Below are 12,663 nucleotides of genomic sequence, written 5' to 3'. Positions count from 1 at the left end.
CACTTTTACCTACTGTTACATATTCTTTGGTACGGGTCAGAAAATAATTTATTAGGTAAATTAAACAGTTGTAGAGCTTATTTAGTTATATTAATAATGAGTTATCGGAGCTCTAAAACGCTGTTATTAGACGATTTCGCAAAACCGTATTCATAAATTGATTCATAATAGTAATAAATCGCTCATTATCTCTACGATAGGTAAACTTTATTCAACTAATAAATGGTTTTTAATTTAATAGTTTCTGTTACTAATTTTACAATAATTCCTACTTCCTCTAGTCGGTAGTTTAAAATACTCATATGTGTACCTATCTACTACGATGTATTTTTATGTTCACTTTGTGAAGCGCCGCTCAGTTTTGAAGCACTTTCTGTATAAAAGGCGCCCATCGTTAATTATTCCTGTTCGCAAAGGCTTATTTGTTGTAGGTAAAATTGGGACAATGCTTTTGAACAAGCAGTATTGAAAATAAAGCCGAAAAATTTCCTTTTGCTCAAATATTGTTAAAGGCTTTTGAATTCACATGTTTTAATTGGTTTTAACGTTTTATTGTTATTGTGTGTTACCACCATATAGTTACCAGCCACCAAAATGTAAAATGTTCAACGTTAATTGTAATTATTTCATACACATAACGTATATTATATTCTCTAACACCTCTATAATTCCGCAAATAATTTATATAAGTCGCCGTAGTCAATAACTTACTCATTACTAAGTACTAATAACAATGATCGCCAATAACACAATATCATCGCATGTTATAGGTTTCGTCCTGTATGTTCTTCTTAATCCGTATAAATATAAAATGTATTGATGTTGTTATGTTATTTCTTATGTACCTTCATTTTTTGTAATTGTTCACTTTGTTTGTTTTGTATAATAACCTAAAGTAATATTATATTGTATATTTATGTAAAATTCTAATGTAAGTCATTTTATGTTAAATCATGAGAATAAATGCGTTTAAACCGAAACCGATGTTCGCTATATCGCTCAGTTACTGTATGACGCAACGACCCAAGTGTGCTTCTATTTTTACAAGTAACGATTGTTCTCGAATGTACTGGAATAGTCCAGGAAGTAACAAAATATTAAAATTTCATTTTATTCCAAAAATTATTTTACACAACAGCTAGATATGCCAAGGCCAAGATTTCTTTACGTTGGTAGGTAGGTGCTACCGAATTCTATAGCTCTCGCGAACTTTCGACGTTCTGTTCATTCCAAGAGGACACTCTTCAATTAACACCGACTCGAAATTTCTTCACTAAGTGGTGAAGTGATCTTCAACCACGACGCTGAATCTGAAGCAGCCAAGTCTATGGCTATTCTTTCCCAAGGAGCAGAGTTGAAGTTTTCTTTTAGTCTTCATTTGAGGTCCTTTTACAGGTAGACAATAATTTTGACATAGATAAAAAAAAACAAAAGTTGGTCTCTGTTAACAGATTTATTTGCTTACAAACAATTTCGCCATAGTCGTCGTGTTCAGTCCAGTTATTTTTTTTTTATTTTTGATCCGATGCTTCTAAATATAAATGAGTTCAAAGAACGCTTACATTCTCTATTACAACTAATGTAAATTTTAAATAAATATCTACAAATAAATGTTATGCAACACGCTCCAATCTCTGCTTATAAAAATACATCGGATTCTGTTTTCTTGCGCTTTTTATCCTAATGATGCAACTGTATTAACACGTATTATGCTCACATTTTTTCAATTGAATAAACTTAATAACAAGTTCGTTACATTCAAAATGCCAGCTAAATAGTCTCTTAGAATCTTAATAATGTTTGTACATGTTGCATCGCTTCATCAGGAGTCCGTGTGAATGCTGTATTGTCGTATTTGGTACCAGATTTACGCTTCAGCTGGCTGAGACTGGGACGTGGCTGTACTGGCGTTAGTTGATTGTGTCTCCGGAGCTGGCTCACGAACACCCATCCATGGAAGACGCTTCTCTAGCTCAGCCCTGTGCAACGGTAAAGTCAGTTAACAACATTTCACAAACAGTTTTTTTTTTATTTATCGAAATACATATTTTACAAAATGTGAACACATAAGATACATTGTAGAAACCACAGGGGTTTGACCTCTATGCATAATCTTAGTTTACGCCTTATTTTAGTTTTTAACAAAATAAATATAATCTTAACATTAAATTCTACACCTACATACAATTATTAATATCATTAGGAAGTAACAATCGGCCTACAAGTACATTACTTACATACTAATAACTACAAGAAATCAACTAAGATAATATGTATCTTACTAATATTTATTTAACACGAAACAACCAAAAAAGAGATATTTCAAACATTTCCCAGGCATCCAATGACCATCTTATTAGTTACAAATGTGATCAATATTAATAATATATAATATATATAATATCAAGGAAATATTCCTTCAGTTTTTGTTTAATATTTTATGGGTCACTGCATTGGACACAAAATCAGGATAGTTGATTAATTAGGCGAGGAACAATATAGCTTGTTGTTCTCTTACCGTACAAGTTGTTAGCTCGCTCAGTGCGCAACCGGTGTGATCTAAACCGCTATGCGTAAAATTCATCAAATACTGGTTAATTAAACATTAGTTACATTCTTTATCATTTTGTACTGCCATTTGGTTGATAGTCTTAACATAGAAAAAATCATTAAGTACAAAAATTTTTGTCTAACAAACCTGTATCTTGGGTGGTTGATCGCATAAACCCAAGGGTCGATACAGGAAACGCTCTTGGCGCAGACGGCAGGAATCATGGTTGCAATCGGAGTCAACAGAGACCTGATAATACAGATTACATCATAATCTTTTTAATATCCTTAAAATTCAGGAACGTTAATCATTTATGCAAATTGCAGAGGAAACAGCGGCTCAATTTGGGTCGGACGCTGTGTGAACATTTTCATTATAATGGCGCTTTTTAAATTCTTATTTTTGTCGCCTTTGTGAATCATTTGTGCTTGCTCTACTTTATTTATATGTTAAGTATTTTGTAATCAGTCTCTATGTTTGTTTGATCTAGAAAGAGTCTGGCGAATTTTTTTTATATATCAAACATGAGTTTTTTCGAACAATGTAGTTAATTTAAGAATACAATGAGGTCTTGAATATACAGCCTATATCCTAGTTATGCTCGTATAAGTCACTGTTTAAACTGTTCATACATCTTAAAATATCGTTATCCAATATTCTAGCGAAGTTCGGTTTAATTTGACGCCAAACGAAATCTTTATAAGCCTTTGTATTAAAAACTGCATTTTTTGGTATGGTTTGACTATCTATTATATTTTACCTGTCTCCAAAAGCTCCGATCATTGCAACAATGGCGTAAGGAGTCCAAGCGCAGACGAAAAGGAAGAAGATTGTGAAAGCGACCTTCGCGATTCTGATCTCAACGCTCTTGCTGGCATCTTCCTTGTTGGACGCTAGTGATTTTACGTTCATTTTCTTTGCCTGCTCTTGCAACATTTTCTCGTGAAGGCGAACCTATGGGGATTATTATCACAATTACAAGTTATTTCCATGACAACTAAATAACGATCGTTAAATCCGACTTACTGTAGAATCGATACAAAATATAAAATTTCATATGACTTTAATATTATAAATGTCCAATGGATAAATAACGGCAAATAATAACCCTAATAACCTTGATATTGATCGAAATAATCAAAAGTTTTAACAGGTTGTCATAGATAGATAGATAGAGATAGGTATCATTAATTTGTAGATGAAATACAAATTGCTTTCAGAAAAATTTACTCGTTTATAAGGTTTTGTTCAGCTACAAACGTTGACGGCTCAGGTATAACAGCTGAAATCCTTTTGAAGTTGGAATTAAATTAATTTTCATGCGAATCTTCGTCTATTCAGAGATAATAGCGGGCATTTTTATGGCAGCCCTTTTCCAGTAATCTTAATATTTGGGACAATTGAGCGATTTCGTAGCATAAAGGAAAACTTTTGTCCTTTTTATAGATTCGAATACTCACTCTTAAAAAGTGAAGTTTTAGGTAACAATCAACTAAAGTTTTCCTAATAACTTGCGGACATCATCTTGAAACTGAATTGTTGTATTTTAAGTAGGTAGGTAAGGTAGTGAGCGAATATCTCGTTCTGATAAATTGAAATCACTATCGAAACATCTGCGGCTTCTACGGACTTGAGTTCTCTGTAAATTATCTCGTTTTCAATTCAGCGAAAATCGTCTCGGTTCTGCGTAGTTATAATCTCAGATATATCAATAAATCGTACAAAGATTTGTCACGTCTTAAACAAGACTTAAATGAAGCTAATTTGACTGTGTTTTAAAAACCCAACGAGCTTATCTTGTGAAGACTTGATTTTTAATAGTTCTTAACGTATCTATCGGACGGTAATATAGAAAGTTTAAAAAATGAATTCGACCTCAACTTTATCAGGCTTAATAATCAGCAGTGCCCGTCGAAGTTTGCAAAACTTAAATTAATATTTTATTATAATATAAGGGAATAACTTTGACGTTAATATGTTAAAATAAGCAACAAAACTAAATACATAAGTACCTACATGCGATTTTTATCTTTGTCTTTAAAAATAGTTTTATATTGAAACAACATTTCGAGAAAGGTCGGTTTGTAGAGTTATTTTCTATTGTGGGTACTTCTTCTTTTTACGCGTATGGGATCAGCTCGAAGGTATGCTTGGCTATAATTCGACTTAATGGATGGCACTGATGTCCAGTTACATTTAAGTATATTTTACGTTTTAAATTTGACTTGGGGAAAAAAAAAGTACTTTACAATATAAATTCTAATAACCTATTTATTTTCTTAAGCTATTTTTATTATTACTACTCAGCTCACATGATCTTACTTTGGCTGTACTCATTATAAGTGAACCATGTAGTGAATGTTGAAATTGATTATTCGTAGCTGTGAGACCGATCAAAGAATTATTATGAAGGAGGGAAAGACCCCAGTTGCGGCCACTAATTGCTAAATGAAAAACCTTTTCCAACAGCAAAAGGGAATTTATAAAAAAATCCACAGCAATGCTTACAATGATCTGGCTCGAGCTCTGGTTCACAGTGGCCCAAACATTGGCTAAAAGTATATTTAACACCAAAGGTAATAATTAAATAATAAGATTATGTCTAAGTTCAAGAGGGATATAAACATTTGAGGAAATTCGTATTGTAGTGTCGGCTTATATTTCAGTATCGTATTTCTTTGACTCGGATTATAATTATGTGTTATTTGGCATGGTTCAGACTAATTACTCATTTTTCTACACCTTCAGGCAGATATTGCATCAATCTATTTATTAATATATTATACTTCCTATTACTTCTCGTATTATTATTTATATTAATAACATTCTAAGGTCTCTTGCTTTCAAATACGATAAAGTTGGCTATTGTATTCTCTATTAAATACAAACTACTTATTTGAATACGTTTTGAGTGCTTGATTTTGTGGAAAGTGAAAACAAATGAGAGACTACTTTCTGATATTATTTTTATTTATTTTATTATTAAATGGGCCCCAATTGGTTGGATGATGCACACGGAATCAAAGTCAAATAAACTTTATTCGATTAGGCTTAAACTAAGCGCTTTTGAAACGTCACTACAAATATTTCTTTTAAATTACAGAATTTGCCATATGTTCGTAAAAGGTTGAACTCGTGAGAAGAACATACAAGAAACCCAACGGCCACTCTTTTCAATCAAATAGGGTATTTTACAATGGCTAGACTATACATAACAAATCAGTCTGTAAGGTGCTAATATATCTATTAATAGCAATTAAAACCCCAAGTCTTTCGAGAATACTGCTCGCATCAATATATCTACATTTTACTCTAATTTGCGTTCATGATTACTGTCAAGTTTTAAATTAAACAAAAGCTAAGGTGAAGCAAGAAATGATAAATAAATTTCATGTGTAAATTATACTTACAGCACTGAAGAGTTTAGAATAAAAGAAGCAGATAAGCGTCATCGGTATAACGTAGCTCCAAGTGAAGATGCAAGCGACGAAAACCTTTGTGTCTTGATCGTCAGTGAAGAAATCAAAGGAGCAGGTGGTCAGGAAACCCTCTGTAATTGAAACAATAAATAAAAACTGAAACATTTTTCAGGCGTGATATAATATCTTCTTCTCATTGTTCAAATTTTTACTGTAGCGTACATTAAATTCAGTGAAACTAGATAGATAGTGTCATGGTCAGCAATTACTCAAAGTCTATGGCTGCATTTAGTGCTCGACCGATGGTCAGCGCTGATGTCGGTCGCGCGTAGCGCGTATATACGTGCATATGTGCGTACTACTTACGCAAATGATTACGGAATTAAAATCAGAGAAGATATCATGTTCACGCAATTATTATAGAGCGCCTAATTGAAGAAGAAATTTGTACAATATATTCGAAATTACCAAGAACGCTAATTTTTCTATACGATTGATGAAGTTGTCACCCAGCGTACAGTAGGTCGCTCGGTCAGCGTAGCACTGAACGCACTCATTTATCGCTATAGCGCGCCCCTTCCCACAAGCACACAGCCGGTCTGAGGTTCGAGTCTCCTTAGGAGACGCCCCGCGACTGTTGTTGCTTAGACTTTGCGGCCTCCACGGCCCACGTCCTACTTCGCTGTGAAAGCCAGGGCTAACAGCATAGAGGAGGTTTTAGTCGGTATGGGGCGTCCGCTTACGCGGACACTCGAGTCCGACATATTACGTAATAAGGCGTAAATACGTAACAGTATTTCCTCCTCTAAAAAAAAAAGCTATAGCGCGTCAGCGGACCGATAAGTTCGACCGACGATTCTCGTCAGCGTACGTAGCTCTACGCGCGTAGCAATTCATCAGCGCAGGACTGAACGCTCTCATATTATGTTTACATAGTTATAGCTACGCTCGACCGACGTCAGCGCTGACGGTCGCTCGAGCACTAAATGCAGCCTAAATAAGATTTTCAATAGCTACCTAACTTATTTTCTATTCGATTGCTGATAAAATAAATTAATCACAACAAATTATGTCAGCACAGAGAGGCTTCATCGTGGTTTTATTAAATTATATTTCATGATTGAATAAGTTTCTGCGTTCAATTTTTCCTTGATGATTGAACAATTTAATATTATTGATAACATAAAATATGGCTGCCAACTTGCGCCGTATGATAGTTAGATCATACTACGAGTTTTGTGTATTCAATGGAACCGCTTAAGATACATGTGTATGTATAATTCTGATGTCCTTAAGGTACTCATTGAGCTTAAACCATCATCAGCTTAAATATTCACCAACGGAGGAATGATGGTCATAAATGATCTCAAAAATATATGCAGTCGTACGATAAGTTGATTGTTATTCAAATTTGCGGATTGTTTCGTAATTGAAGTTAGCTAAGGCTTGAGTTTCGAGTTTAGAGCGTAGGGGCTATTCAAATACAACAATCACATTTAGGACTATTGCAAGGCAATTAGTCCAATATAAACCGATGAAATTTAAAAAAAAAAACTGTTTCATTTGTACATTGAGAATAGCTTAGGAAGTGTTTATTGCAAACTAATAGCATGTTGGTGGAAAAAAAAGACTATTGAAAACGATTTAGCTGATCTTGGGATGAGCGTGTACAAAAGACAGATGAAAATTCTAAAAACTCTTTTTTGGCCTTTCTTTTCTTAGTGACGCGTTTATCTATTGTTTTAATTTTATTTATTTTATGTACGGCACACTTGAAATTGAATTATCTGTATATGGTTTGGTTTAAATAGCTATAATCTATTACATGTGTATCTAATTAATAACACTTACCGGGAACAAACTTTCCCCAGATTTGGAAGTAGGGCATTACTGTGAATGGCACAGTCCAGAACCACGTGAAAGTGATCATAATTAAGGCCTGGACTTTGTTGATTCTGCCATCGATGGGGCATGAAATTGTTCTGTGTAGCCAAAAAAAATTATTTATGAAATATGTTCATATTATATCAAGTGACCTGAACTTCGGCTCTATTTAAAAAATAATTTTAAAGTAATAAATGTTCTATTTCATAAAGAAAACGGCAGAATTAAATGTTATATCTAGATCTATAAATCGATAAAATATAACTGAGATCGCTTGAAAAATCCATCCAATTAGATAAAAAAGAATACATATATATTGACTATATAAAGATTTTTGGAGCAATAATTTAGGAGTCATCAATTATAATAAATAAATTAATTAATATTTCTAATACATATAAAACTCTACTTGTATCTGTCGAAGGCGATGACTGCGTTGGTGATGGCAGCTCCAATACCAGACACGGAGCCAATAGCTGCGTACAGATTACATCCCGTCTGCCAACCCAACATCCTTCCGGTGAACGAGTTGGCAATAAGATATGGCATTTCAACCATCATCACCAGGTCGAATAACGCCAAGTTAACGATAAACATGTTGCTTGCACTTCGCAGTGATTTTGAACTAAAACATAAACAAAAATATTTACAATTTTTTTCTTTGTAACACAAATCCAAATGTCGGGAACAACAAAGAGAGTTTCACTCGGCTATATTTTGCCAACAGTAATATAATGCAAATAAAAATTTCACCAATCAACTATAATAGTTCAGGTACTTTGTGATAAAAATTTTTCGCTGAAGAAGAATGCTTGAATCCAATAAATTGTGGAAGTATAAAGGATATGGAAATTTTATTTCAAGTAGTTCGGGACGAAAGCAGTGCGTGAATTGAAGTGAACAGTTTCATAAAATCGTTTTGTGGCACAGTACCGACCCAAAATTTGTTATATGTGTTATATTGAGTTCAAATGTTGTAATCGACCCTGCCATTGCCTGCAGCATCGTAATTTTCTTCGAAATTATTATGATTACAATATTATTTGTCCGTTTTATTAGTTGTCGCTGGTTTTCTGTTGTTGTAAACTAAATGTTGTAATCTTTGGTGTTGATAACTTCTCGGAAGAAACTATTAGTGGAATAAACTTTCTTCTATGTTCATACGACATTCACGAACGATACCACACCTTCGGAAAGGTGTGGTCATGATTAATTGAATAAAGGATGTAATAAACAGATAGAGAAAATTTTGTTTTGAATTTAAAATTGCAACCTTAAAGAAAAAGCTCTTAGGTGACTTATTAGAAACTGTTCTTTTAGAAACCCGAACTGTGTTACATTTATGACGGTGCTAATATTTTATGACGAATGTTGCAAAAGTCTTATTATCTTATTATGTTAGCTCCTTGTTTTATATTTATCCAATAATAATGTGCAATAAATGAGTTTATTGAACATCAGAAACATCCTCTGAACTCTGAAAGTGCGTTAAAACTTCTGAGACGGCACTCTCTCGAACATGGCCTACTTTCAACTTGAATAAAATTATTTTTATTCTAAGAGTTTCACCGTCTGTATGTTTTGTATATTACCGATATATAAGGCTTTTATAATTGTTATTGTAACTGATATTTTTAATGTAATGTAGAATTCTTATTCTTAAACTTCTTAGCTATTTAATCCCTAATAAAAAAGTTTGAACGCGCATTAGAGCTTGAGTGTTAAAAAATTAAAAGCTAATTAAATCGACTCACGTGCTGAATATCCAAACTACAATTCCATTGCCAGAGATTGAGAGCACAAAGAGCATGGTGTAAATAAGTGCGAGGCAGTAGTGCCAGTACTTGCTGACATCTGGGTAGCTCCTCCAGTGGTCGTGGACCATGTCCTGATGTTCTGCTGGAACGTTCCATCCTAGCATGTGTTCCGTTATTTCCTGGGAGACCCTGTTTATAATATAATGTAATATATGTATATATATTAATAATGAACTTTTAAACAAATTTTTGTAAGGTAATAATCATTTACTTAGAACTATTTAAGCCTCGGAAATTACTGTTATAAGATCACAAGGGATACCTGTTTTAATAAAATGCACATATTATTCCTGTAGGAAGTTTTCTCATCATTACAATAATTAAATCAATTTACTTCAAATATTCAAAATACGTCAAAATCTATCAGATATTTTGTTCGTTAGTACCCATTTGTGTTACTAAATTAAAACATTTTCTTTGCCCTAAATTCTAAATTCTTTGCCAAAAATATCTTTAAAGACTAGTTAATTTGATCTTACTAATGTTAGCTAAAAGTTTATCTATTCCGTCAAGTGAAGTTAGGTTCCTCCCTACCTTAGGGTAGAAATAGGTTATATGAAGTATGAAACAGTTCTTGTGTTTGACAGGGTCGTCTAACTTTCCCAATTTATATTTGAACAGTGAGCTGTGGCTGCGGTGTCACTGAATTGTTTCACAGATTTATTTCCCTCTATCTGAAGCCCGATCAAATAACTATATTGACTTGTTCGTACATTTATCAATCGTTGATTTTCTTTTTTTTTTATAAATTATAGACGTACAAAGTAAAACTATCAAATTAACGTAATAAATTTGTTTTATATTTTAATTTATAATTATAAAATAGAATACAAATTATTCATTAATAATTTATTAAAAACAACTTCATTTAACTTTTATAGTCCATGCTAAAAAGACACCTTTACAGTTTCTACAAATAAATTATAATTGTATTACTGTTTTGAAAATTAATAAAAACTGGGGTGTAATGTTTGTAATAAGTAAAAGAAAATATTAAACTTTAAGCATTAAAACGCATGTTATTAGAATAAATAACGCTTACAAAATTATAACTATTTATATATTTCAACGTTTCACTAACTTTGCAGTTTCATGATTATGGGTGATTTGTATACTCTTAAATCACATTTACCATATCTGTAATACTAATTCCCTTTTACTTGTACTCACGTTTTTACACAAGCTTTGAAAATAATTCATCATAAGATACATAATAGATTTAAGGGTAAATGTATACACTTCTATAATAAAGTCCCAGCCATTGTTCAGGCATTATCTATAAATAAATTTAAATGTTTTATAAAAAAAATGGCTCTGTCGTAAATCCTATTACTCCACAGCTGAATATCTAAATGATTGGAGAGCCTGGGACTAAATTGTGATTATTTTATAGCGATAGAAATGACTGTACAATATTGTATGCTTTTATTGAAAAGAGCGCAAAAAAATAATGCTGGGATAGTTTCTTGCGCCGCTTCTTCTCTCTCAGAGCGCAATTTGTTTCCGAAGCGAAAGTAGTAGTCTAGTATATTAGAAATGAAATCAAAAAGAATTATAAAGGAATCAATTTTAAGAAAATAAATGCCTTTTATGCTTTTAAGTAAAAACTCTTTATCCTTATTAATTAAGTCACAAGATATTTATTATATGCAGGCTGGAAATGAAATTGAAAAAAAATTTAAGAGTAGAAAAAGTATACTTACATTTTGAATGGATAGGCCATCGGGCCGCTCTCGTCTGTGAAATTGTTTGCCATTGTGTCGAACATTGAAAAAAAATCCTATTGTAAAATAAAAAACTACAAATTTATTGACGAAGTGAGTAGTCCGACATTGGCAGTCGCTTCTCACTTGTGACAATCCCACAATTGCTAGCACTTATATATCGGTCCAAGTGTGCGTGACTTCTAATTCCTTAATTTAATAAAATAGTTAGTAAGCCTCTTGTTGATTTCGTCAAGCATGAATTACATGACCGATGTTCTCAATCTGTTCTACAATTTAATTAATTGTTTTTTTTTTTCATATCATCGAAATTTGTCGACGACGTTTTTGAATCGTAGGACTTATAATAAACTGAATTTAATTTTAGCATCAGACTGTTAGTTATAGGACTACCGGTAAACAGTCCCTATTCCTGTTGAAACAATGAAATAAATTTACCAATATGTGAGAATGGGGTGTAGGATGGTAAGGGATCATCTCCACCCACGATAACAGGGTTAAATTAAAGAGAAGTTAGAATCAGTTGTTACGGTGCATTAACTGTGATAGATCCTAGACAGCGCGAAGAATACATAATTTGAGCAGCTCTTTATAGAGACTAAAAGTACAAATGAGTTGTTATCCGATGGTAAGTAAACACAGCCGCTCATACTCATATACCAAATGAGTCACAATGAGTAAAGATGCTAGCCTTTGCGAAACTTTTACCCGCTTTTCTTAAAGTATAAGCATTTATCACGGGGAGTGCTCAGAGGAGCTGTTCGGGTTGATTCCAGTGGCCGAATTCCACCACCGGACATTATGTGCAAAGTATCACCCGCATCACGTTGACATCTGGCAGTCCACAACCGCGCCACTTGCTAGTAATTTCTCGCCTCGCACTTATACTTTCTGGAATCAATTACCGGCTGTGGTTTTCCCGAACAGATACGACTCAGGGACCTTCAAGAAAAAAACTTACTCCCACCTTAATGGTCGGCAACGCATTACTTGAAACCTGTTGCGGATGTCCATGGGCGGTTGCCTCACCTCTCCCCATCCCGTGAGCCTTATTTTAGCCAAAAATTTAATTATACTACGAGTAGTATGGCTAAAGATTAAAAGAAATCATTAGGTTTAATAAGTACTGCGAATAATAAAAAGTGGAGAGGGAAGCTCCCTCGTTTTGAGGTACCTTCGCTGCGTCAAATTATTACGTCAAGAATAGCTTTTGATTCAGAGAAGCTAGAAGTGATAGAGAAAATAAAAGCTGAGTATATAAATAATAC

The 12,663-nt window shown here is 33.3% G+C and overlaps 1 protein-coding gene across 1 annotated transcript; it reads right to left on the bottom strand.

Moving 5' to 3' along the window:
• Positions 1-1,438: 1,438 nt before the first annotated feature.
• On the bottom strand, positions 1,439-11,522 carry LOC126968897 (opsin-3). Its single transcript, XM_050814055.1, has 8 exons — positions 11,375-11,522; positions 9,609-9,800; positions 8,264-8,479; positions 7,822-7,952; positions 5,962-6,101; positions 3,312-3,505; positions 2,699-2,800; positions 1,439-1,979 (listed from the first exon to the last, which is right to left on the bottom strand). Exons 1-8 carry the CDS (start codon positions 11,437-11,439, stop codon positions 1,868-1,870), a joined length of 1,152 nt encoding a protein of 383 aa, XP_050670012.1. The 5' UTR covers positions 11,440-11,522; the 3' UTR covers positions 1,439-1,867.
• Positions 11,523-12,663: the final 1,141 nt, after the last annotated feature.

The sequence above is a fragment of the Leptidea sinapis genome, chromosome 1 (assembly GCF_905404315.1).
Source record: "Leptidea sinapis chromosome 1, ilLepSina1.1, whole genome shotgun sequence".
Taxonomy (NCBI): domain Eukaryota; kingdom Metazoa; phylum Arthropoda; class Insecta; order Lepidoptera; family Pieridae; genus Leptidea; species Leptidea sinapis.
Note: the sequence above shows the minus strand (reverse complement) of the source record. Positions and strands in the feature narration are given on the sequence as shown.

Bases quoted from the DNA above. Each gene is read 5' to 3' on its own strand.
- LOC126968897 (XM_050814055.1), bottom strand. From the start codon at position 11,439: ATGTTCGACACAATGGCAAACAATTTCACAGACGAGAGCGGCCCGATG. The intron at 9,801-11,374 runs GTAAGTATACTT...TATTATAAACAG, and splicing joins ATGGCCTATCCATTCAAAAT to GGTCTCCCAGGAAATAACGG. The intron at 6,102-7,821 runs GTAAGTGTTATT...TTTCAATTACAG, and splicing joins CTGGGGAAAGTTTGTTCCCG to AGGGTTTCCTGACCACCTGC.